Genomic DNA, 24,424 nt, shown 5'->3' on the forward strand with positions numbered 1-24,424 from the left:
TGCCGGTGGGAGATTTTTCCTGTGCGTTGTTGAACAATAAAAAATTCGCAGCGTGCGCGTCAACTAAAAGCCGAATTCTTCTGTCTGTCATTCCCCATTAGCAGCCATTGGCATGTTCCAGTAGGAAACGTTAGTAGAAGTAGAAGTGTAAGTGTTAGCTAAAAGCCGACTTCTTCCTGATACTTGACGAAAGCCAGCAAAAGAACGGGACACGAGAAAAGGCAGACACACACACCGCTTCAAGCGGTGTGTGTGTCTGCCTTTTCTCGTGTCCCGTTCTTTTGCTGGCTTTCGTCAAGTATCATGAACCAACTGGCCCAGATCTCAACTCTTCTCCGACTTCTTCTGTCTCTCATTCCCATTAGCAGCCATTGTTTACCTCCAAGGTAGTGCCTGGTGAGATTTCGCCTGTGCGTGATTAAACAATAAAAATTTTGTTCAAAACGCCGTTGATTGATGAAATAAACCAACGAAAGACGCCAGATGTTTTCTAAAAGCAAAACGAAAAGACGCCAGATGTTTCTAAAGCAAAACGAAAAGACGCCAACTGCTTAACGAAAGACGCCAGATGTTTTCTAAAGCAATGGTTTTCTAAACAATGAAAATTCACAGCGTACATGTAAAATTAAAGTGAGCTGCAAGTCGTCATAACTCTCATCGAACCTGTAGTATAAACGCGCCCGATCTCACGTCGGTGATGACGTACTGGGCAGAATTCACGGAAGATTCACGGTTTACCGATGAAGCTCCGCAGCTTCGCCCACTCATCATCATTCACTCCGTGGATATGCTGTGATATTTTTAGGCGCGAAGCTCCTCGGGGTGTGGGTGGCTCGTTTCCTCCTCTGTAGTAGTAGTAGTAGTAGTAGTAGTAGTAGTAGTAGTAGTAGTAGTAGTAGTAGTAGTAGTAGTAGTAGTAGTATGTAGCCACCTCTAGTTTATGAATTGCTCAATAGATGGCGCTGTGAGTATACTAGTTTATGAATGTTACAATAGATGGCGCTGTGAGTATACAAGTAAAATTGCATATAGCAACATTAGATGGCGGTACGGTTTTCTTGTAGTTGATGATGAGAGATGCGAGATGGCACTCTCAGAAGCGCGCCGTGAAGCTGCGCGACGCCGCCGCCAAGATCCTGCCGTACGATAGCGGGAGGCCGAAGCGGCACGGCAGCGGCGCGAGGATGCTGCCGTACGAGAGCGGGAGGCCGAAGCTTGTCGTCTGGCTGCGCGACGACGCCGCCAAGATCCCAGCGTTCGAGAACGAGAGGCCCAAGCGGCACGGCAACGGCGCGAGGACCCTGCCGTACGAGAGCGCGAGGCCGAGGCGGCACGAAAACGGCGACAAGAGGAATATGTACACGCTTTATGTGCAGTATAAACGCCGTGCATTGTTCGCGAAGCCGGAGCACTTGCACGATCGCGTTCCGTTGGCTTTCGTTGGGCATGCTACCGACCTCGCGTCGTGGAACGCGAAGAGGAACGCTACGCGCGTCATGTCTTCCCTTTAGCCTTGCCGTTAATTCTCACAGGGCGAGCGGGGAACGTGGTCTCTCTTGGCGCGCTTTCTCTTTCGCTCGGGAGCGGACACTTTCCCTGCATCTCACCGATCACAAAGCGGTGATAATGAAGGGACCACGTAAACCAACAATACAATAAAAGTTTGATGTTTAATATATGCACGGTGTTTCACACTAATCATATTGCCACGCCCACTTCATGTTTTCTTTTGATGCATTCGGGTTTGACCAGCAAGGACGGTTAGCAACGCTCGGCGCTGACCGTGACGCATTGTTCGAGAAGCTTCGCGATTGTAGTAGATCATTTTGTTAAGAGACGCCCCCGCGAAGCGCTGACCCAAGCCCGAGCCGCGAGGAGGACGACGGCAAAGAAAACCCGGATCGTCGAACAAGCCGAAGGCAGAAGGGACTGCAGAGTACGGGCTCCTTCCCAAAGAAACCAGGCAGCCCCAGGTCCCAACATCGACCGCAGCGACGACGACTGACCACGTACAGGCTGCGCCGATACTTCTCCGGCAGCCCAAGGAGCCAATAAACATTCCGCGGGTCGTCATTCGAAGACCCGCAACCTGGCTCGGGACTTTCGAAAGGGTCTCAACATTCAACAACTGGGACTCCGAGGACAAGCTGCGCCACGTTTATTTTTACCTTGAAGACGCAGCAAGGACGTGGTTAGAGAATCGGGAGTCCACTCTTCGAACTTAGGACGCTTTTCCCAGCGCTTTCGTGGAGACGTCTGCAAGCGTCGTCCGAAAGGAAAGGGCCGCAGCCTTGCTGGAGACACGGGTCCAACTTCCAAATGAAAGCGTTGCCATCTTTGCAGAGGAAATGACTCGACTGTTCCGCCACGCTGACCCAGCCATGCCCGAGGACAAGAAAGTCGGCTTGCTCATGCGAGGGGTAAAGCAAGAGCTCTTCGCTGGGCTGATGCGGTACCCGCCCTCGACAGTCCAAGAATTCGTCTCAGAGGCGACGACGATTGAGAAGACGCAGGAAATGCGCAACCGCCAGTATAATCGCCGATCGATCCAAGACAGCCCACCTGTTCATACCGTCGGCTCCGACGACCGGCGCGAAACGATCCGAGCGATCGTGCGGGAAGAACTACGCAAGCTGTTACCGTGACCACAGCCTGTAGTTGCCTCGATCGCTGACATTGTCCGAGAGGAAATCCAGCAGTCTCTGGGCACTCCCGAGTCAGCACAGCCGCAGCTGCAAACAGTGAGCTATGCTGCTGCAGCCCGACGCAACGCCCCCCACCTCGCCCACGGCAAGACACCGCACTGCCCCAGCTGTTCCGCCGCCAGGCACCACCGCAGCCGCCACCGACGTCATACCGCCCGCCAGCCGGCCAGCGATACACGCCGAGGAAGACCGTCGTTTGGCGCGCCCGCGACCACCGCCCACTCTGCTACTACTGCGGGGAGGCCGGCCACACGTACCGCCGCCGCCAGTACCGAGAGATGGGGCTACGCGGATTCGCCGTCGACGCGCCGCGCCCGCAGCCAGGCGAACGGCCTCGCGACATCGACGATTGCCTCACCGGAACACAGTGGTAAGAACGACGACCTTCGCACTCGCCGTCGCCCGGCCGCTACATGTCACCACACCATCGGCAGCACACTGGCCCAAACCGGGGCCGCTCGACTAGCCCGTATCCGGGAAACTAAGGGCAGCAGCCGATAGAAGTGCGGTTGCTGTACGACGAAAGCCGAAGATCCTCCGCGGCCGCCGACGACGACAACGCGACGAGACCAGCGGAACACGACGCGAAGCAGACGAAACCCTGACGACGAAACCTCGGTCCCTGAAGAAGACCTGTCGACGCGACGTAGAAGCAGCGGGACAAGCCGACCTAGCCGTGACCCGACGCCGCGATTTAACCGCAACGCAGGACGACGGATTAGCGACCTCGACGTACTATTCGACGGCCACAACATTACCGCTCTCATTGACGCTAGAGCAGACTATTCCGTCGTCAGTGAACCATTCGCCACAAGGTCGAAGAAAGTTAGGACCGCTTGGCAAGTCCCCGATATCCAGACCGCTGAGGGCCATCTAGCAACTCCGGCTGGAGTCTGCACCACAAGAGTCACCATCAATAACCGGACTTATCCTGCGAGCTTTGTAATCTTACAGCATTGCTACAGGGATGTGATACTTGGGAGGGACTTCCTAAGCCACCACGATGCCGTCATCGATCTGAGGTCTGACTCAACAGCACTAACCTCAGAAAGAGTGCTGCCGCCACACACGACGCCAGGAAACCCCATACTGAATGTGATAGAAGAGCACGTCACCATTCCGACTCTCTCCAGCATCATCATTTCCGTCGGCGCTTGAAGATGTCATCGAGGACAATCAGCACCTACTTCTGAACCATCAGATTTGCGTCGCAACAGGCATAGCCGAGCTGCGTGATGGCAAAGCAAAGGTAGTGCTGACAAACTTCAGCCACGAATATAGGCACCTCAACATTGGTACGACGGTCGCCTACATCCACAAATTCGTGGACGCCCGCAATGCTTTCGCCCTCTTCGATGCTACTGAACCTGCTTCGACGGATCGACGAGCCCAACCCGATTTCGACGTCAACCCAAGCCTCCCGAAGCACATGCAACACCAGCTAAAAGCCCTGCTCCTACAATTCAAGGACTGCTTCTCGTCGTCGTCAAGAATTCGACAGACCCCAGTCGCGAAACATCGCATCATAACAGAAGAAAGTGCCCGACCATTCCGCCAGAGCCCGTACCGAGTTTCGACGCGAGAACGCGAGGCTGTCATGAAACAGGTGGACGAAATGCTACCCGACGTCCAAGACGTCCAATCCAGCCGTCCAAGAGTCCGTGGGCGTCACCTGTGGTGTTAGTAAGGAAGAAGGATGAAACCCTACGTTTTTGCGTCGATTATCGTCGCCTGAACAAGGTCACGAAGAAGGACGTGTACCCTCTCCCACGAATAGATGACGCCCTAGATCGACTCCACAACGCCAAGTACTTTCCGTCAATGGACCTCAAGGCCGGCTACTGGCAAATTGAAGTCGACGAGAGAGACCGAGAAAAGACTGCCTTCATAACACCAGACGGCCTGTTCGAGTTCAAGTTCATGCCCTTTGGTCTTCGCTCGGCACCCGCGACATCCCAACGTGTCATGGATACAGTACTGGCTGGCTTGAAGTGGCAGACTTACCTCATGTACTTGGATGACGTCGTTGTCTTTGTCTCAAACTTCGACGAATACCTACGGCGGCTTGAAGCTGTACTTAAAGCGATAAAGAGCTCCGGACTCACCCTGAAGCCAGAAAAGTGTCGCTTTGCGTACGAGGAACTCTTGTTCTTGGGACACATGATAAGCAAGTGCGGAGTATGCCTTGACCCGCAGAAGACACTCGCCATCGCTACATTCCCACCACGTAAGAATGGCAGACTGGGCTTGTTGGTTTAACATATGAGAAGAGGTTTATTGGCGGTGCGTTCCTGTGGTGACGCTCTGTACAAACACAGCGAGTCGGAGCAGAGCACCGTCCAGAAAGATGCCAGCGACCAGCAGCGCGAGGCGAGCGTTGGCGATACTGCTGACCGGCGACGCGTCTTCTTCTTCGCAATTCGCCACCGCCGAAAAAGAGCCATCCTGGCGACCTAGGAGTCTGGAGGCAGAGCGCTGTGGTATGGCTTGAGACGTGCCACGTGGACGAGGTCACGTCCACGCCGGCGCATGTCGTCAGATGGGGAAACTGGCTCAATGATAAAATTCACCGGGGATGTTTCCTCCAAAACACGGTAAGGCCCTTCGTACTTTGGGACGAGTTTTGAGGAAGGTCCAGGAGCTTGGTAAGGAACTGCCAGCCATACAAGAGATCCAGGGGAATAGCTGGGACTTCGATGTGAGTCGGCGTTGTTTTCCTTCTGGCGCTGTTGTTCTTGGGATGTAAAGGTGCGCGCGAGTTGGCGGCACTCTTCCGCTTGTTGGGCAGCTTCGGACACAGGTCGGCATTCGGAAGCGTCCGGACGATATGGTAGGAGAGTGTCGATGGTGTGCGAAGGTTCGCGGCCATACAGGAGGAAGAAAGGTGAGAATACCGTGGTATTATGTGTTGGGGTGTTGTATGCGAACGTTATGAAGGGAAGAACGCGGTCCCAGTTACCATGATCAGATGTCACGTACATCGCGAGCATGTCACCGAGGGTGCGGTTGAATCGTTCAGTGAGCCCGTTAGTCTGCAGGTGGTATGCCGTGGTCCGTCGATAAAAAACGTGGCATTCGGAAAGCAGAGCTTCGACGACTTCCGAGAGGAAGGCTCGACCTCTGTCACTAAGGAGTTCCCGAGGTGCGCCATGTAGAAGGATGAATCGGCGTAGGACGAAAGACGCTACGTCCCGCGCTGTGGCACTTGGCAGAGCAGCAGTTTCGGCGTAGCGTGTCAAATGGTCCACAGCGACTATGATCCACCGATTGCCATCCGGTGTCATTGGAAGTGGGCCGTAGAGATCTATGCCGACGCGGTCGAAGGGGTTGGCAGGGCACGGAAGTGGCTGCAAGGCTCCAGACGCGCGTGAAGGCGGTTATTTGCGACGCTGACAGTTAGGGCAGCACTGAACAAATTTTCGTACGAAGTTGTACATGCCGCGCCAGTAGTAGCGATGGCGAATACGTTCATTGGTTTTGAAAACTCCGGCATGGCCACATTGTGGATCGTCGTCGAAGACAGCACATATTTGTGATCTTAAGCTGCGGGGAATGACCAAGAGCCATTTACGGCCTGCGGGAGCGTAGTTCCGTCGGTGTAGCAGTCGATCACGAATGGCGAAATGGGCACCTTGGCGTCGGAGAGATCGCGATACAGAGTGGTCGATGCTCCAGAAAGATAGCCGAAAAGAGAAGCGATCCATGGGTCACGGCGTTGTTCAGTAGCAATGGAGTCAATGTCGAGAGATGTGACTGAGTGTGTGCAGTTCGTTGCGCAGGCCGAGTCTGGAGGTAGAGGAGAACGGGACAAGGCGTCCGCGTCAGAGTGCTTGCGTCCTCTGCGATAGATGACGCGAATATCGTACTCCTGAATTCGGAGTGCCCAACGGGCTAGTCGGCCAGAAGGATCTTTCAACATGACGAGGCAACAAAGGGCATGATGATCAGTTACCAGGTCGAACGGGCGACCGTACAAATACGGGCGGAACTTGGTAAGCGCCCATACTAGAGCTAAGCACTCCTTTTCAGTGACGCTGTAATTGGTCTCTGATTTTGTCAGCGTGCGACTCGCATAGGCGACGACGTATTCAGAGTAGCCGGGCTTACGTTGGGCGAGGACAGCGCCAAGACCGACCCCACTAGCGTCTGTATGCACTTCAGTTGCAGCTGTTGGGTCGAAATGGCGAAGGATGGGAGGAGAAGTGAGCAGACGACGGAACGTAGCAAACGCGACGTCGCACTCAGGAGACCAGGAGGAGAGGTCTGTGTCACGGCGGAGGAGCTGGGTCAACGGCGTCATGATGGACGCGAAATTTCGGACGAAGCGCCGGAAGTAGGGGCATAGTCCGACAAAACTTCGAAGGTCTTTGATGGTAACAGGCTTTGGGAACTCGGCGACGGCACGAAGTTTCGCAGGGTCAGGTAGAACACCGTGCTTAGATACTATGTGGCCTAAGATCCCTACTGAAAAATCCTATATGTATATAGGACCATGGATATGATGTTATTGGATATAGGGCATATGGGTCATATGGGTCATATGGGGCAAATAGGTCATATGGGGCAAATGGGTCATATGGGGCAAATGGGTCATATGGGGCAAATGGGTCATATAGGTTTTATGGGTCATATAGGTCTTATGGGTGATATGGGCCATATGGGTCTTATGGGCCTTATGGGTCATGTGGGTGATACAGGTGCACAGCTGTTGGGAGACAGTGTCATAAGTGGCATACGTGTTTGAGCATAATGATAAGAGAATGCTGGTTAATGTAGAGTTAAGGAAAAACATATATGCAGCATAATGTGCTTTAATGATGCTTGACAATTAATAAGCACAGTAGACTAAGTGGGTTTTCCCATGCAATGACGCTTGCCCGCGGCCGCTTGTGGGGACTTCGGCTAGGTGGTAGGCTGCCCTCCGCAGCTCCCTCCTGGCCGACCAACTTTGGGCCGTCCAGCAGGCCCGCGGAGCGGCCAATAGGCTTGGCCTGACGTTCCCGATGTGGAAGTCGCCCGCTGCATGCGTTAGCGCACCTTGCAGGACCACAATAAAGCTTCGCAACCAACTAAGTGGGTGCAACAGTTACATGTATTGTATGTATAGAAGAAAAACGAACAGACATTCTTTTTGATCTTCAGAGTTTATTGAGGTCGTTCAGCATCTCAGCTATGTATCTGTTCATTTTTTTTAGCCGGTCGGGTGCGGGCTGGTCAGCGGGCCTTTTTTTAATATACTCTGTGAATCCATCTGCAGAGTAACGTAAAAGCATTAATTACTTTATTATTATCTCGGTTATTTGCTCATGCCTCTTAAAATTTAATGTCACTACAGAAAGCAAAATACCCTAAGCAAAAATACTCACTAGCCACAGCCTGCAGCTTTCGTGGTGTCAGGGCCCTCCTCGGAGGCAGCTGCTTTTCCTCCTTGCGTACGAAGCGCCGACAAGGTGCTCCTGTGAGGCTCCTGTTTCGAAGGTCAGGGATGCCCCACAGGAGCTTTGTTGCTTCTTTGCAGAAGAGCGAATCCTTCGGCCGCGACAGCAGCCATTCCCACTGCTCCTCCTTGATAAAAATGCCGCTTCCCAGGTGGACCTGCATATATATTACGTTCAGATCCTAAGACATTTCTTGAAAAATTCTTTTTCGTGAGAGTTAATACTGCTGCATCCATTTTCAATTATTACTATCAAAGTCACAAATTTGACTTGCGTACTGTCTTGTAGCATAAAACTTCAATACTGAAAACTCTTGTTCTAAGAGGTCCCTCAGCTTTGATTTCAGGCAGATAAATATAAGAGCTCACAAAAAAATATGTGTGTAGGGCTGGACACATATAGCATTTATAATCTGTGGCATTAGAGGGACATTAAAGAGCAAAAGGATTTTTCTCGTACTAGTAACCTAATCTTTCACGATACCAAAAACACCACACTTGCTGCGAGAAGACGCTTAATCAGCGAGAAAATGCGCAAAAACAAAATGAGGGCGGTGAAGCCATCTTGAAATTCCCGCATCATTTGCTGTGAAGTCACACATTTTGACGGCGCCTACTAGGGCCTACGTAGTTCCTAATCGGAAAAACTGAAGTACATGGTCCTCTGACGGGGCCATAGACTTAACATACTAAGTTTGAGGAAATTTCATTGAACCAATGGCACCAAAATACGATAAATACACTTTGAAATACATGACGTCATGCCTGGAGATTTCGGTGCAAAATTTAAACCTGGAACTCTGAACTTAATTTTCTCTTCTGTTAATAAACTTATGATAATGAAATTAACGACATTAGAGTTTTGAGAGTACAATTGATCAATTTAAGCCAATTTGCTGTTTCTCTTTAGTGTCCCTTTAACAACACCTACAGAATGGCAAGTGGGCAATCACTCATTTTACTGGCTAATAAAACACGCAGCAAAAACATGGAGGTAAACAATTAGCTTCAAAAGAAGAGCAGGGTCACCAAATGAACAAAAGGAAACAAAAATTACTGTCCTAATGTCAACAATCCGATAGAAATAAAGGAATCGTAAACTTTAGTGGCTTGGGCAGGATTAAAAATCCATTTTTTGCCATCATATCAATGGAGAGCCAATGACATTGATCACAGTCGCCGTCTTTGAGTAAGTTTTGTGCCACGTATCCAAGCAGCTGATAGAAAGCAGTTGTGAAACATCGTGAAAATTGTGCTATGTATACTATAATTTCCTTGCGTGAGTTTCCCTCTGCGAGTTAATGTAACAAAGCTTTCAGCTTCGTGGCAATGATGTTAAAACAAAAATTTTGCCATGGTACTTCTTTTTGTACTTCTAGTTGTTCATTATTCCTAGCAATCCCCAGTGAATTTCATGAACCCATACTAATACTTACACACATCACTTTATGTCTGTGTGAAGACATTTTTATTCTCAGATACCCCAACTGTGCCCCTGTCTCATTATCAAACAATAAATACATTACATAACTGTTAATTTCTAGGAGAGCTCACTTCTTCCCTGTTGTGCATTGGCGTTCCCAAGCCACACAGTCTGCAGCACTATACACACAGCCAAGCGAAATAGCTTAATCATTTATGCTTCCAAAACTACAAGTAACAATTCAATGTGACTTGTAGGGTTCAGCAGCTGCCTGCTACCTTTGTGCAGATGATCACCTATTCTGCCTTCCTCCCTCTATATCATCCGCAATGGGATGTGTTAAACAGGCGAGTGTTAAATGCGTTTCACCGTTTCGACAGACACGCTATGCAAACTCTCTGCTACGCCAGTAATTTGCATGGTTGGGTAGCAAGCAAGCATGCTCTCTCTCTGGACACCATGAAGCAAGAATAAGCTTCTTTCCTGTTTTGAATGCTACAACAAAAAGTGTAATTGAAAGACTTTGAGCTTTCGAACCTTACCATGGACGTTGGCAGAGAGGTGCAAAATAAGCACTCGCCCCCCCCCTCCTCTCCCAAGTCTGCAAGTGAACTTTTCCCCTACACAAACCACACAAGCGGTCCCCCCGCCCACCTAGTACACTGTGACGCAACATGGGTTTGCACCGCGAAGACGAAATTCTGCCCCACAACCATGAACCTTAAAAAAGTTGTTGAGACTAGGCAGCAGGAAAGACGAGTGTAACTCTTGCGCAGATCGTTATATGCCTTCTGCATTTGTCCCTAGACCAGCAGAGGTCTTTCTGAATTTGGTGTTTTTGAACTATCTTGAACTCTTTTCTCTGCACCCAGCTAACTATGTCACTCTCCTGGCCACTTTACATTTTCATATCAAGTCATTACACTTGCTGAAACAGGTGGTTTCTTTTTCTGAAAATTTGGGGAAGTATGCGCCGTGCTTTTCGCAGAGCAATTAATACAAGGTGAAACGGGCATGTGTCTGTAACAAGTAGGCCTTCTTTAGCCTATTATTGTTTGGTTATGACACAGTACCCGTGGTAAGAATTTCAACTTGTCACTTGTTTAAATTCCATACTCTTTCTCCCTAAAACTTCACCCTGTGTAACGATAACACCGTCACAATTTAGTCAGTATACTGAAAAAAATAAGGTCATCATTATGTGAGCAAATGCAGTATAAGCACACAGCACAGATAAATAAGCATCATGCAAGCAGCAGAATCAGTGTAAATGGCATATTTAGCCCACATGATGACGGTAGTGGATCTAATAAGGATGAGTACTAATGCTTAACATAAATTACCAAAAAATGCAACTGCCTACCTCATCATTTCTGAGGGACAACACTGGAAGCGGCAGCTGAGCACTGGCACCCGCATCCTGAAGGGCAAGATAAGGGAAAGTTTAATGAGCCACAAAACAAGGTTATTCCACACGAGCATGCGAGCATGGGTTTTCTGGACCGTGTACTTACTATTCCAGTTATGGATAACACATTTCTGTGGGTGCATGCAACCTCTGCATAATTTCCAAGTGCAAGAGCAATGCGATGTATAGTTCCATTACATCACATTACTATTGCACTTCATATTAATTTTGTTCAGTGCACTGAGAGCCACAAGCTTGGTCCACACAGCCACCCATGAGAGATCAATACAATCAAAAGCTATAGTTATGAACACTGCATACCTGGCTTGTCAATTCCTGGGAAGCGTTTGTGCCAGTGTCAGGATGTCGTGTGGGTGGGATCAGTGGGCATGGCTGTTGTGGCGGCTCCGGTATCGCTACTGGGGACTGCTGCACTGGGAAGAATGGCCGAGGGGGTGATGATGGGTGTGGTGGTGGTGATGGCGGTGATGGCGGTGGTGGCGGTGAAGGCTGTGGTGGCGGTGAAGGCTGTGGTGGAGGTGATGGCTGGAGGGGCTGCGGCAAAGGCGGCCGCTCAATTGGCTGCAGTGGCTGCGGTGAAGGCAGCTCAACAAGCTGCGACTTAAGGAGTGACATAGATTGTAAACACAAAAAAAATTAATAAAGAACAATGTTTATTAGACTATTGAAATCTATGGCTATTAATTTAATTACTATAAAGATAAGCATTTTGTCTGCATTTTAGTTTTATGTGATGTACATGTTCAAGCTAAATCAAATTTTTTTGTGACAAGTTTGTCAGTGTGATGTCTTGCTATCTAAAACAACTGGAGTTATGAATAATTCTTAACACAAAGTCCAGTCTGCATATCAAAAAGTTATGGGGGCAGAACTTTAGTTTTCGTCAAACGTTTAGCACAAAAGACATGGAGGCAAGAAGGCAGAGACGTAGACAGCACAAGCGCAGCATGGCAGAGACGTGGCGCTTGTACTACCTACGTCTCTGCCTTTTTGCCTCTGTGTCTTTTGCGCTAAACATTCGAAATCATGCACCTTTACCTACCAGCCGAACTCGCCACACTTGTCAGTTTAATATTTTTCCTTTATGATGGCCACAACATGAATGTCGAATTTTGATTGTCTGCAAAAACACCAACTATTACTTGAATTGAAAATTCAAGAAATAGTTACAGCAGACAAAAAAATATTACTAAGGACAGGTGCTACTTTTGAACCGATGCATATGCCGGATTTTTGAACATACGCACCACCCTCCCATGTAACAAAAGTAGCTTTTAGATAGAAATTGAGCAGTTCCAAGAAGGCCTCCACAAACATCGGAGGGGATACAGCGCAAGAGAAAACGAGGACAAGAAAGGCGACGCAGCGCTCTGTGTGCGTCGCCTTTCTTGTCCTCGTTTTCTCTTGCGCTGTATCCCCTCCGATGTCTAACCAACACGCCCAAGCTTCGTTACTAAGCCTCCACAAAATAAGAACAATATTTCCCAATCCTGTAAATATAAAAGTTGATGTAAACGTTTGTCCGTTTCTTTAATACCCATGATAACTCAGAACGCAGTTAATTCTTACATTTTTCGCAGTTCTGTGAAAGGTTTCATGGTATGTACCATACCGTAGTATCCACTGCGCCAAGCTTGTCATTTGGGTGCAACTTATTGTGATGCAATGGTGATGGTTTTAACATCACCAATACCATTCACTTGGTGTGTGATCCGATGTCACTGCAGTAAACTTGTGGACATGTGTGGTACTCAAATACCATATGCACAAATTTTGGTGGTCATCATCATGTTTTTTTTTTTGTTTTTTTTTTCAATTTTGTTAGCCCCTTTTTTCTTTCGTTCCTGTACATCATACCACAATAAAATTAAATACAAGTATGCCTTGCAGAAGTCATATTTAGGTCAAAGCTACATTTTAATGCATTTTCCAGTCCAGATTTACAACCTATATATCGCAATAAGTCTGAGCCACCCATCCAAGTTTTAAGTAATGAAATGCGCCCACCTTTTCTTGAATAGAGCTGTTGCTGGTGCAGTCAGCTCCATTTCCAGCTGTGGTCCGCGCATGGTTACAGCATGTGCCGCAGAACCACGTTTCTGGAGAACAGTGAAAGTAAGAAACAGAAGTGCACCAAGTCAAAATAAACTGTGCTCCAATCCTAAAGTGGTACTGAAGCTGAAGACAGTGAACAATTCCAAGAAAACAAAAGATTTTGAATGGCATCTCTCAAAAAACTGTTCCTTGGCATGCAATAGATGCACATTCAAGCTGGCTGGTGCCAGCACCATATGACACAACGTGCTGTGCATGTTCGGCAAGCAGAAATATGAGTGCAGCAGTGTTACATGCTCAGCTTCCAGCAAGGAGTCTAATTCGTCAGGTCACTGGTTGTTTACTAAGCCTCTTCTGATCTAACTAGTAGCGATTTCTCTTCCTTCTGTAATGTACCAAGATCTCCGAGTACTTCTTGGGTGTTCATCCTCTTTGTGGCAGCCATCAATTCATGTCCTCTGCAAGCTGGAGACGGCTCAGCGTGCATTATCTCGAGCCACAGCGTGTGCTTCCTCATTCCCAGCGAGAAACTCCAAGTACTGGCATAATGAAAGTGTTAGCTTCTCCCTTTACCTGATCGTTTCATTAGACCTGGAGTACTGTTTTCTCTATTCTTCCCTGATATACACTCTGCATGCTTCCTGTGAGTCCATTATCAGAGTAACCACTGTCTTCTTGTTGCAGTGGCCAGGGGCATGTGCTCCTCCACTGAGCTCACATGTTTGGCATGTATAGATGTTGCTGTGAGCTCTTCCACCTTTTCTACCACGCTGATTGCAATTCTGTGATTCGTTATTAATCCATCTATCTGTTGATACATTTGAGTACAATAAAAGCTTGTTAATACGGATTTCAAGGGACTGGAAAAAAATGTCCGACTCAACCAAATGCCAAAATATCAAAAGTATTGAGGAAAAAATAAACAAATATCTATTATAGTAGACTCTCAGTAAACAAAACTTTCTTACACTAAATTGCTGCTTAAATGGAACAACTGCTGCTAATACGATTGGTTGTGTGCTTGAATTGAGAACCCCTGTTTATTCCTCAGAAAACGAAAGTCCTCTTAAACAAAACACATTTTCCTGGTCCCTTCAGGTTTCGTTTAACGGGAGTCTGCTGTACACCTATTCATTTTCTTGATGAATACGTAAATCCAGTATTTATTTTGCATAAGAGCAGCATAAAAGCTGCAATCTTCAACATTTGCGACTTCGTTCACAATGCAACTGCTGCTCAAGACCCTCAAGTCTGATGCCGAAACGTGCACTGGACCCATCCCTTATTACATGCATCCCTCATGCAGTTTGCAGTTTATCTATGTAAGCTGCTATATTTAAGAAACAAAAAACACACATAAAAATAAAAAGAAAGTATCAGCATATGTATAACCACAGCAAATATGACCTGCATGCAAAATCATAAAATGTGTTGGGAACTACACACAAGAAAGATTCCGATAGTGCAAAAAACAGAACGCTCGGGGGGACACACAGATGCAGCGATGAAATTAAAACTGTTTTAGTGCTTCGAACACAAGGCCTTATTCTGGCATGCATCAGAGCAATGGAAAGGTGCACGATTACATGAAATAAAGCGACGATAATGATGATTGTGGCTACACGTTGCTGAAGAGGACAATCGAGGAATGCGCAGTCTGAACCATCAAACTTGAAGCACGCTCGTGATAAACAGAACGAAAGTAAAAAAAAAGAAATACAAATATGAATTCTAAAACCAACTGAAAAACAAAGTAAAACAAAACAAGCCATGGAAGTTATACGAGCACAAAAATAAAGCGATGATAAATGATGATAAGACATGGTGAACCAAATGCTGTAGAGAAGGCATGCGCCTTAGGCAATGTACAGGGGGTATGAAAAGAAACGCAAATAGCGCCGCACACCGTTTTAATCATGCTCTCATCTTGGTGGCAATAAAAAGATGATACAGATGGTTGTTGATTGTATCATGGACAACTCTAGTGGCTTTTTATCGCCGTCCAGGCTACAATTTCTTGAAACTAAGTGCAAAATGGCAGATAATGTAGATGCCACTTGTTCACATTTCTTTTCATCTCCACTGTACCTCTTTCTTAGAGAGGGAAAGTGAGGGCCTGCTGACAACTATCACCAAGCATATGATTTTTGGCTACCTCCAGAGTACCGTGAACAAGTTGCTCCCTATGCCTGTCTACACCAGTGCATCTCCCAAATGTGGGGAGCAGCCACAATCACGGCAGTGCATCGCTAGATGGCTGCACGTGGCAGTTGACAATTTCTGTTGGTGCTCTCTAAGACCGACATTAAGACACGTACCTGCTTGTCTGGCAAAATATCTGCCACGTGACAGTGGCATAGAAAACACAACTCCTAGCTCACACAGCACAAACGTGTGGCGCTGCTGTTTCACACAAGTGTCGATTTTCAAGGGAAGTGTTCACCGCTCTGAAGAATCTGGAGAGCTTGTCAGTGGCTGAAAACGTCATCCCAATATCGCAGCGCTGTGCGATCTTTTTCAAGTTGTGTGACAACCTACGCATGTACGCCACCACCATTCTTTTTTGTGAGCAGGTACCTGATCCTGAACTCCGACATTTTCCATGCCTTCGAGCATGCATTCCACAACAGCCTATAGCACGTGGGAAGGGTACCCTGTCAAAGCCAGGCACTCTGTTTGGTTCTGAATATACTCGAACCAATGCAGTGCCAGTGCAACTTATGGAAAGTGTGACAAGCCCTCACCAACTCCCTCTTTTCAAGCTTAGAGTGCGCCAAGTCATAAGGCAGCACATTGGCGTCTCTGTGCGTGGTTCATACGACCAACTAACACGTTTAAGTTCCAACTTTAGCTTCAGGTCAAAAAGCGGATGCACTACTCTTGTGGCACTTCACTCGTCAGGAGTAGTGATACACATTATTGAAAAATGGTGAGCACATCATTCAGCAATGTTTCGAATCCTCAATCATCTGTATTACAAAGTAATGTACCTACATATACCCTGGCAACTTTTTTCTCTTAAACATGTCCGCTGGTCATATGAACCACACACATGGAAGCTTTTGCTGCCATATGAGTCGGCACACCCTAATCTTGAAAAGAGGGAACTGGTGAGGACCTAGCTATTACACAAACGCATTCCGTAAGTCCTGGCAACACTGCATTGGTTTGAGTATTGAGAACCATACAGAGCGCCTGGCATTGGACATTGGGGAACGCATGCTCTGAGGCATGGAAACTGCTGGAGGAGTTCAAGATTAGGTGCCTGCTCAAAGAAAAAAAATCGTGGTGGTGCCACACATGCATAGGCGGTCACAAAACCTGAAAAAGATCGCGCAGCGCTGCAATATGGATGACCTTTTGAGCCCCTGAGAAGCTTTCCAGGTTATGCACTGTGGTTAATGCTCCTCCAGTAAACCAAGACTTGCTCTAAACAAAGCACCGCCACACGTTTGTGCGGTATGAGCAAGGAGCTCGTGTACTTCATCGCCACTGTCACACGGCAGGTGCTATGTCATCCATCTTAGACATCACCAACAGACCTGTCAACGGCTACGTGCAGTTATCTAGGAAAACATGGCCATGATTGTGGCTGCTCCCTGCATTTAAATGGGTGCACTGTAATAGGCAGGCATGGCAACCAACTTGTTCACAAAATTTTAGAGGAAGCCGAAACTTAGAGGCTTGGTGATAGTCGAGTCAGCAGGCCCTCACTTTCCTTCTCCAAGAAAGAGGCACAAGACCTGCAGCGCATGCCTTCTCAATAGCATTTTGTTGACCACGTCTTCCCATTTCTGTACTTGTGTAACTTCTACAGCTTGTCTTGTTTTACCTTGTTTCTCAGTTGGTTTTAGAATTCATATTTGTGACTATTTTTCTAGAGCACAGCTCATAGGCACCCGTTCCTGCGTTGAGCGGTGTCGCCGATGGGGGCGTAACCGATGGACAGGAAAAAATAAAACGAGAAATAAAGGTATCCAGGTTCGAATGGCACTTGAAAACAGGCCCTCTGCGTGGCAGTCGAGTATTCTACCACAGAGCTACACTAGTGCTTGAAAGTCATTTGCAAAAAAAACCCCATACAGCATCATGTCAGGCAATGAAAAGCGTTAACCTATATAACATAGTGCGACAGAAGAGTAACATAACAACCAGTCATCACACAATGCTAATTTTGCAACGAGTGTGTGGTTTAAAGCTTTCCACCCATTGCAAAGGGCTCAGCCATAATTCTTCATAATGAGTCACATGCAGCATCAAGCGCACATACCTTGCAGATGTGTAACGGGTACCTCGCTTATTCGCTGAAATATGAGTAGGCATAACGGGTGCTGTGCTACTTCACAAAAATAGAGATTTATGGCATAGTCGACACCTTGCGGAAAGACAAAACTTCAAACACAGTTGGCCTGCCCCAACATTAAGCTGAGCTCAGAATTCGCATTAGACAGTACCATAATCGGTGAATTTTTGCTTTCGTTCTGTATATCACGAGCGTGCTTCATGTTTTAGACTGCCTGTCACCATTCCTCAATTGTCCTCTTAAGCAACATCTAGTCGAGAGGCATTATCATCGCTTTATTTCATGTAATCATGCACTTTTCCATTGCTTCGATGCATGCCAGAAAAGGGCAGCACTAAAACAGTTTTAATTTCATTGCTGTGTCTGTGTGTCTTCCTCGGTTTTCTGTCTTTTTGCACTGTCAAAATATTTCTCAAGTACGATTCAACTCAGCTAAGCATTCATTTTAGCCAATTACATATAACTTGCCAAGCTTGTTGTGCAGCAGGTCCTGTAGCTTGCCGTTTTTTTCCTCTAGCGCCTCGATCCTTTCCTCGAGGCGCTTGTTCCTCCTCCTCAGCTCCTTATTTGCTTCTTTTTGTTTGTGGAGGAGGCTGATGCGCACCATCTCCTCGTCTTCATCTGAGCTGCTGCTGTGGGCTCTCTTCGGCCTCCGTTGCCCCAACCTTCGGTGCTTTTTTTTTGTGGGCTTAGGAACAAATAAATTAACTCATAATTAATATCACTCATCAGAGAAACTTCAAATACGCTACACATGCTAGAAAGTCTACACTTTCCGGTACTACATACCTCAAAATTTAAGTTACAGCTACTTCTTGACTTATGTCATGATTCTTAGGTAGCCATGAATATGGCCTACAACACGTTACATTGTGTGCCATCAAGGGCGTCCGCAGAACTTTTTGCAGGGGGGTGCATACGCAGGGGGGGGGGGGCATTCAGCACTGGCAGCCTTTCTTTCACTGCCGTGACATGACAGGCAAGATTAGTCAGTAGTTTGTAGCGCGCGAAATCGAATGGCAAACCTGAAGGCCAGGACCTGAGTGTGCTAATCAAGCTGTGTAGCTTATCGCAACTGCATAGATAAATATTATCCGCAATTCCAAGGGGGGGCAGCCGCCCCCCCTTGCAGCCCCCTCCGGACGCCCATGTGTGCCATGTTGCTAACCACATCGGTTGTATCTGCTCCTCAACGTCAAACAATGCAATTTGCTCATGCTAGGCTAGTTGTTTATGATTCATGAGACAATTGGCGTAGCGCACAACCACAGGGACAGAGGAGTACAGACACACACACAGCGCTAACTCTTCAAGTTGAGAGTTAGCGCTGTGTGTGCATCTGTCCTTCTCTGTTTCTGTGGTTGTGCGCTACGCCAATTGTCTCATGCAATATTTTTGTTCCACGCCGTCTCTATTTTTATGCATACTGTTATTTATGTAGACTGATATAGCCACATAAACTTATGCATAGTGAGAAATAGCAAGCTTGGTGTTATGCAATCTTATGCAAATTTATAATGCATCAGTTTAATCATAAAATCAACATATATGCACTCAGCATGAATATATAACTTCAAGAAGTGTGCTTTGGCATGTCGACATTCCAGAGCAACATTTTATCTCGTAAAATAATGACACAGAGGCACCACTAAAGCCCTGCAAACATACGCAAATGAATCTGTGTGAACGACTACACTACAAATTCCAGACTTCAGAAAGTAAACAGAATGTTGAAACTTAACGCTGTTGCTGAAAGCATGTTGTTCTATCCTGTGTCATGATTCAAGTATTTACCTTCCGAATTGAGACGTTTTCTTCAGGTTCTGTCTCGTAGAAGATGTTGTCAGGTACGGCCCATCGTTTTTTGGCCATCTTCGCCACGAGGTCATTGAAGTTGGCTATAGTGCAGTGAACACGCAAAAAAAATTGGAGCAGGCTGGTATACATATAATCACATTAAAACTTAGAACTGGTTGTGAACATGTTCCTCTATGATTAAAGCTGAGCTGCATATATGCGCTTAATTCCTGCGTGCTGCAAGTACTAAATGTATATATTATACATGCTGTTCAACGAGAATATGGACATGGAAGCTTGTTATCGGTGTCACACGGGTGATTGTTATTGCGATCGGAATCCGATTTCTTGATCGTGATCAACAGTCATCGCGGCGACACTGTAGGCTAGTCTTATACCGATACGTGTCACACGTTACGTACGCCACTTTTTGATATTACAATCAAACAGGCCTGCTGGGTCGAATTTCTCTATGCCAATTACTGCAAACAATGTGGCTAGGGTTACGTCCAGACATAACTGTAACCAGTGTAGCATTACGTCCAGACGTAACTAAAGCCAATTAACACTATCGTTACGTCCAGACGTAAGTATAGCCACCGCTAGCATTACATCCACGGTATACTACCAAAATAATTTTTCCACAGTAGTTATGTCTGGCGGACAGAACTCCTTTTGTCCCTGAGCATACTTCATCAAGTGCCTTTACAATGTCTCATAACTGCGGACTAAGTAACTGTGCGGTCAGTGCAAAAAGGCAACATGGTACACGTTTAAACGTTTCAGCATCACTGATTTAGCGGCAAGGTTTGTTGTGCCTGACTGTTTTACCAAGCAGCAGCTCTGTTGTTGAGACAAAGCAGCTGACATACTTTTCAAGAACGTTAATTTCGACATCCGCTGGAGCCACGCTGCCTTTCACAGCCGTCTCAAGTGCTTTATTTATTAGTTTTTTTTTGTTACCTTCCTTGGGAAGTCAACCTTCGTTTAGAGTAATTACAGTGAATAACTGCCGCTGTTCGTGTAACTAGATTGAAGGACGGTTTGCGAGAACTAAGGTTTGCATGCTCGTGCTAATGTATCGAAGATTCTCTAGGGTTACGTCCATACGACAGCTGTCCCGCGCGTTTACAAATAAGTATTGTCTTTAGTCACCCTCCTTCTGTCCAGTTATGTTGGCTCAGCATACTGACAGCGCATTGTGCTTGGGGTTGCTCTACCCACAGTTCAGATCACGAAGCAGAAAAACCACACTACAAAGAAAATGATGAGAGAAGAAAGCTCACCGCAAGGCGATACTCTGGACGTAACTTCAAATGCAGTTTATTGTAACGTTCAGATGTAATGATAGTGGGGGTCGGGACTTGCATGCCATTATTTAAACGAGTCTCTGGTTCCTGCTTCGACCTTCGGCTGTAGTCGAGTGGATTCCACTTTTTCGTTTTTGAAACGGACACAATTTCATATGTAGCATTTCTTGTCATCCAAAAAGTGTTCTTAATGACAACTGAAACAATTACTTGTCTTTCAAAATGCACTGCGAAACATAACAAATGTTTTTTGTTGCCAGTGGCAGCCATACACATATTGTTGGTGTGACAGCTAGCTAGGTGACAGCTAGTGACAGCTACTGCTTTTAAGTTGTGTGCATACCCCACCATGGTACGTAGAGTCGCACTCAATATGACTTGCAACACACTCGCTGTGGTTAAAGTGTCCTCAAGCCTGAACGATGACATCGGCAAACGTCAAATTGGTTTATAAAGTACCACTGAGAGAGTTTATTTCGCCAATTTTTATCTATCTCGGCGCCGCTTTGCAGTGTTGGCGCAATGTTGAGCACAGACGTGTTGCAACTCATATTGAGCGCGACTGTACATATATAGTCATGCGCACTCTGAGCGTGAACATGGTAGTGTCTGGTGCCCAGTGATGTGTCAACCTGAGACAGTGATTCATCCCCAGATTGACTCGTGAAAATTCCCTAGGTTACAACAAAAATCTCTTGATTGACTTTTTAATATTGTTATTCAAGCTAATTCATCTTTAACGAAATCTAAAGATAGTTCACTTTCTGGCCCGCTACTGAAGCTTATCAAAAGAAAAGAGCGGAACGTTGACAGTCACTGAAGGTCCCTTTTTCTCAGATGGTGCCAATTGCTTAACACAGACACAGATCTGTCAAGTTCACTTTGCCCACTTATTGAAGGCACAGATGTAATAGTTCGTGTCGACTTCTTGTCTGTTGCACTTCTCTTGTGCTTGCAGCTTGCGAGGTGGTGGCCAATTGATAATTTTAAGCATGTGCAATCAGCGTTGCATGATTTGCAGTAGAAATATAGGGCCCTTTTTTACTGACTGATGGCCCTTCTGTGTACCTTCGATCAGCTAGCTTCCTATTTGGGAAGCTAGCTTACTTTCACTCTTGGGAAGACAGAAAGCGCACAAACAGTCTTACTTTTCTCTTTTTCCCTCACGTTGTTTTAATGAAACTGTTATTATTTCTCTATTGTCAGTCGTACTCTCACTCTTTTTAACTGTCCCCTGGTCTAGAAATTATTCAACATGAAGTAACTTGGCCCAGTGAAGGCATGCGGTGGGCATGAACTTCGCGCGTCTCACTCTGCACTACAAGGCAAGATTGCTCTTGGTTTCACAGAGCATTAATCACTCATGGCGCTCAGGATGATCCGCGCATGCATGCTAAACACGGCAACAAGGTTTCATTTCCTCCCAGTATTCATATGTTATGATAATCTCATGTTACAGAACTGCTATCGCCTTCGCTCGACCCAGCTAACCTAGCCGACCACCAAAGCTCTGTTACATGAAAAACAGCATGTGAAAATTTTCGTTTTCTATAGCCTTTCGCTAGCCCGCTATGTCACAAGAGCTTTTTTTATTATTTTATTGAACTGTGTCACTAGATTGATCGGTCGAAGAGTCTAACAGGCTACATTTGCATTGTTGTCACGCGGGACATAACTTTAAGACTCGTTATTTAAGACAGCTCCTATCGTTACATCCGGACATAACTCTTGCACAAGTTGTAGTTACGTCCGGTCGTAACGGTAATCAGCTGCTAAAGTTACATCCACCGTGTGGTTCACAATGCTTATTGAGTTTAATAAGTATTTTGTCAGTCTGAGCTAGTAGTTAGTTCGTGTCACTGGGGCGCTGTCACTTCGTGGTGCACCTATCGTCGCTCCCATAGTTTTGCTCGAGTGGCTTCTGTACGAAGCTAGAGCGACATGGGCTGAGCGTCTGCCACCAAGGCAATTTCGGATCCATACAAAACAGAATATAACGGCGCCGAGCATTAATGTATCATTAAAATAGTACTCTGGGGGAAAAAAAAACAAAAAACAATATAGCAATGAGGTTCGAACCATCTCCGTGCACGACACATTAGCCCGCTGCGCCACTGAAACAGATCAGATCAGAAGGTTTTAATAGAATACATTTGTATTGCTGACATGCTGGATGTAACTTGAGACTTGTTATTTTTACGTCTAGACGTAACTGTAATGGCTCCTATCATTACGTCTAGGTACGTAACGCTAGACACTTCGTTCTTCTGCAAAAGGAAGCCATGCAATCACGACTGTCGAAAAATTTTGATCCCGGTCGAACTTAATCGTGATCAGCAGTGCACACTGAGTGATACCGTGTATGATTCGAGTCTGGCGCATGGATGCGCGATCTGGGGAACCATGCATGCAGATCGCGATGCGCAGATTGAGATCGCCTTGATCGCGATTCCGTCTATATATGTCGTAACCCGCGTTCAGCAACATCTGATTCGCATCAAGTCTAATACCGGGGTGTCGCACAGCGCACTGCTAATAACGATTGAACTCGATCAGGATTAAATTTCTCCACAGCTGTGATTCGCATCCCTTCTACTTGCGTAAAGTGCGCGCGATCGTGAAATACGTGATCGCGAGCAGCACCGATCTATGATGCAGGGCTCTATCGAGCTCGAGTGCTACAATACGGGCACATTTAATTGCGATCAGGACCGATCGGAATCAAGACAAGCGCGATCTGCCTCGTAGATCGCGATTAAGAAATCCGATCCGGATCAGCAGCAGCACTGAACGCGATCAAAAGCTAAGCTACACGCGTCACGTACATTGCAACAAAAACCCTAGGCACACAAAATGAGATACATAAAGACGTTTTCTTTGTGCCTTCTTTTGTCTTAGTGTCGTGTTAATTAAACGTGCGCCAGGGAAAACGTACGTCATGGAAAATAAAACCACACTCACCTCCGAGTAGGACGACCTCGCCAGGAAAGAAGTCCTCTTCAATTTTGCCGCCTGCTTCCGTCTTCCAATATACTTTCTTGTTTTTTGCAACGTCGGTTACCGTGCGCGGACTGAAATCTTTGATGCGCTTCACATCCACGATCGCACGGTAGCCGTCATTGTAAACTACGTAAGCTACTTTCGGAATGCCTGGCATTGCGACGCGCCTACCTGGTTTCGGTTGTGCTTGGTAACGCCTACCTACGTCAGGTAACGCCTACAATTGCCAGGCAACCCGACGACAACAAAGATGGAACGGGTTAGACAAGTCGCTAGAGTTGCCAGAGTTGCCGCGCTTTTGCTCCCAACGTTGCCTGCTGCTGCCGTCCTGCCGTCAAGTGTGCTGGATGGCGTCGGCTTCAACTGTCCCGATCATTATTAACGCACTATTTAAAGTTATTATTTTACATTTCATTTGCTTACTAATAGCAATAGCAAAACCTTTTTTTTATTTTTATAATACTGATCTTAGAGGCAATGCATTTTTGCATAGCCTCTGAGATTTTATCAAGTTCAGTTTCGGGTGGCACTTTTGTTAGTTATGTTGCTGGCGTAACGCATCCCAGATGTGGGGCGCCGCGCTGTCGCTGTGCCCACCCGTATTGTCCTGTTTAAATTACTTGCGGCGGTAGGAAGCGCCGAAGGCAGTACAGGCGCTTCTTATCTTATCTTCAGTGCCGTGCTCCCTGATGGGCTACAGAAATGAGCGTCGTCTTGCTCTTCTGCACGCTCACGCACCCAGCTGGCCGTCGGAAGCGAAGTTTGCGACGTAGCCGCAGATCCCCTCGCACCCTTGAAAAGCTTGCAGCACAAATCTTAAAATTATCCAAATGAAATATACTTTTATAACAGCAGAATCACCGCCCACCCAACAAAGTGAACACGCCAGCTGACGAACAGTTCAAGGGCGTCTCATTCAACAAGACATGCTAATAAAAACATCTCGTCAACAGCTAGTTATAGCT

The 24,424-nt window shown here is 46.8% G+C and overlaps 1 protein-coding gene across 1 annotated transcript; it reads right to left on the bottom strand.

Annotated features, from left to right (window-relative positions):
- Nucleotides 1-7,843: 7,843 nt before the first annotated feature.
- On the bottom strand, nt 7,844-23,648 carry LOC119406753 (formin-like protein 2). The gene is made up of 8 exons (XM_037673484.1): nt 23,421-23,648; nt 19,147-19,250; nt 17,821-18,040; nt 13,002-13,093; nt 11,295-11,594; nt 10,929-10,985; nt 8,072-8,300; nt 7,844-7,956 (listed from the first exon to the last, which is right to left on the bottom strand). Exons 1-8 carry the CDS (start codon nt 23,614-23,616, stop codon nt 7,844-7,846), a joined length of 1,311 nt encoding a protein of 436 aa, XP_037529412.1. The 5' UTR covers nt 23,617-23,648.
- Between the last annotated feature and the right edge of the window lie 776 nt (nt 23,649-24,424).

Source organism: Rhipicephalus sanguineus, chromosome 10 (genome assembly GCF_013339695.2).
Source record: "Rhipicephalus sanguineus isolate Rsan-2018 chromosome 10, BIME_Rsan_1.4, whole genome shotgun sequence".
Lineage (NCBI taxonomy): Eukaryota > Metazoa > Arthropoda > Arachnida > Ixodida > Ixodidae > Rhipicephalus > Rhipicephalus sanguineus.

What these genes read in the sequence shown, in the direction of transcription:
- LOC119406753 (XM_037673484.1), bottom strand. Translation starts at nt 23,616, where the DNA reads ATGCCAGGCATTCCGAAAGTAGCTTACGTAGTTTACAATGACGGCTAC. An exon ending in ACAGCTCTATTCAAGAAAAG is followed by an intron (nt 11,595 to 13,001) that starts GTGGGCGCATTT and finishes TCACTCCTTAAG; the next exon opens with TCGCAGCTTGTTGAGCTGCC. An exon ending in AAAGCTGCAGGCTGTGGCTA is followed by an intron (nt 7,957 to 8,071) that starts GTGAGTATTTTT and finishes GTTACTCTGCAG; the next exon opens with ATGGATTCACAGAGTATATT.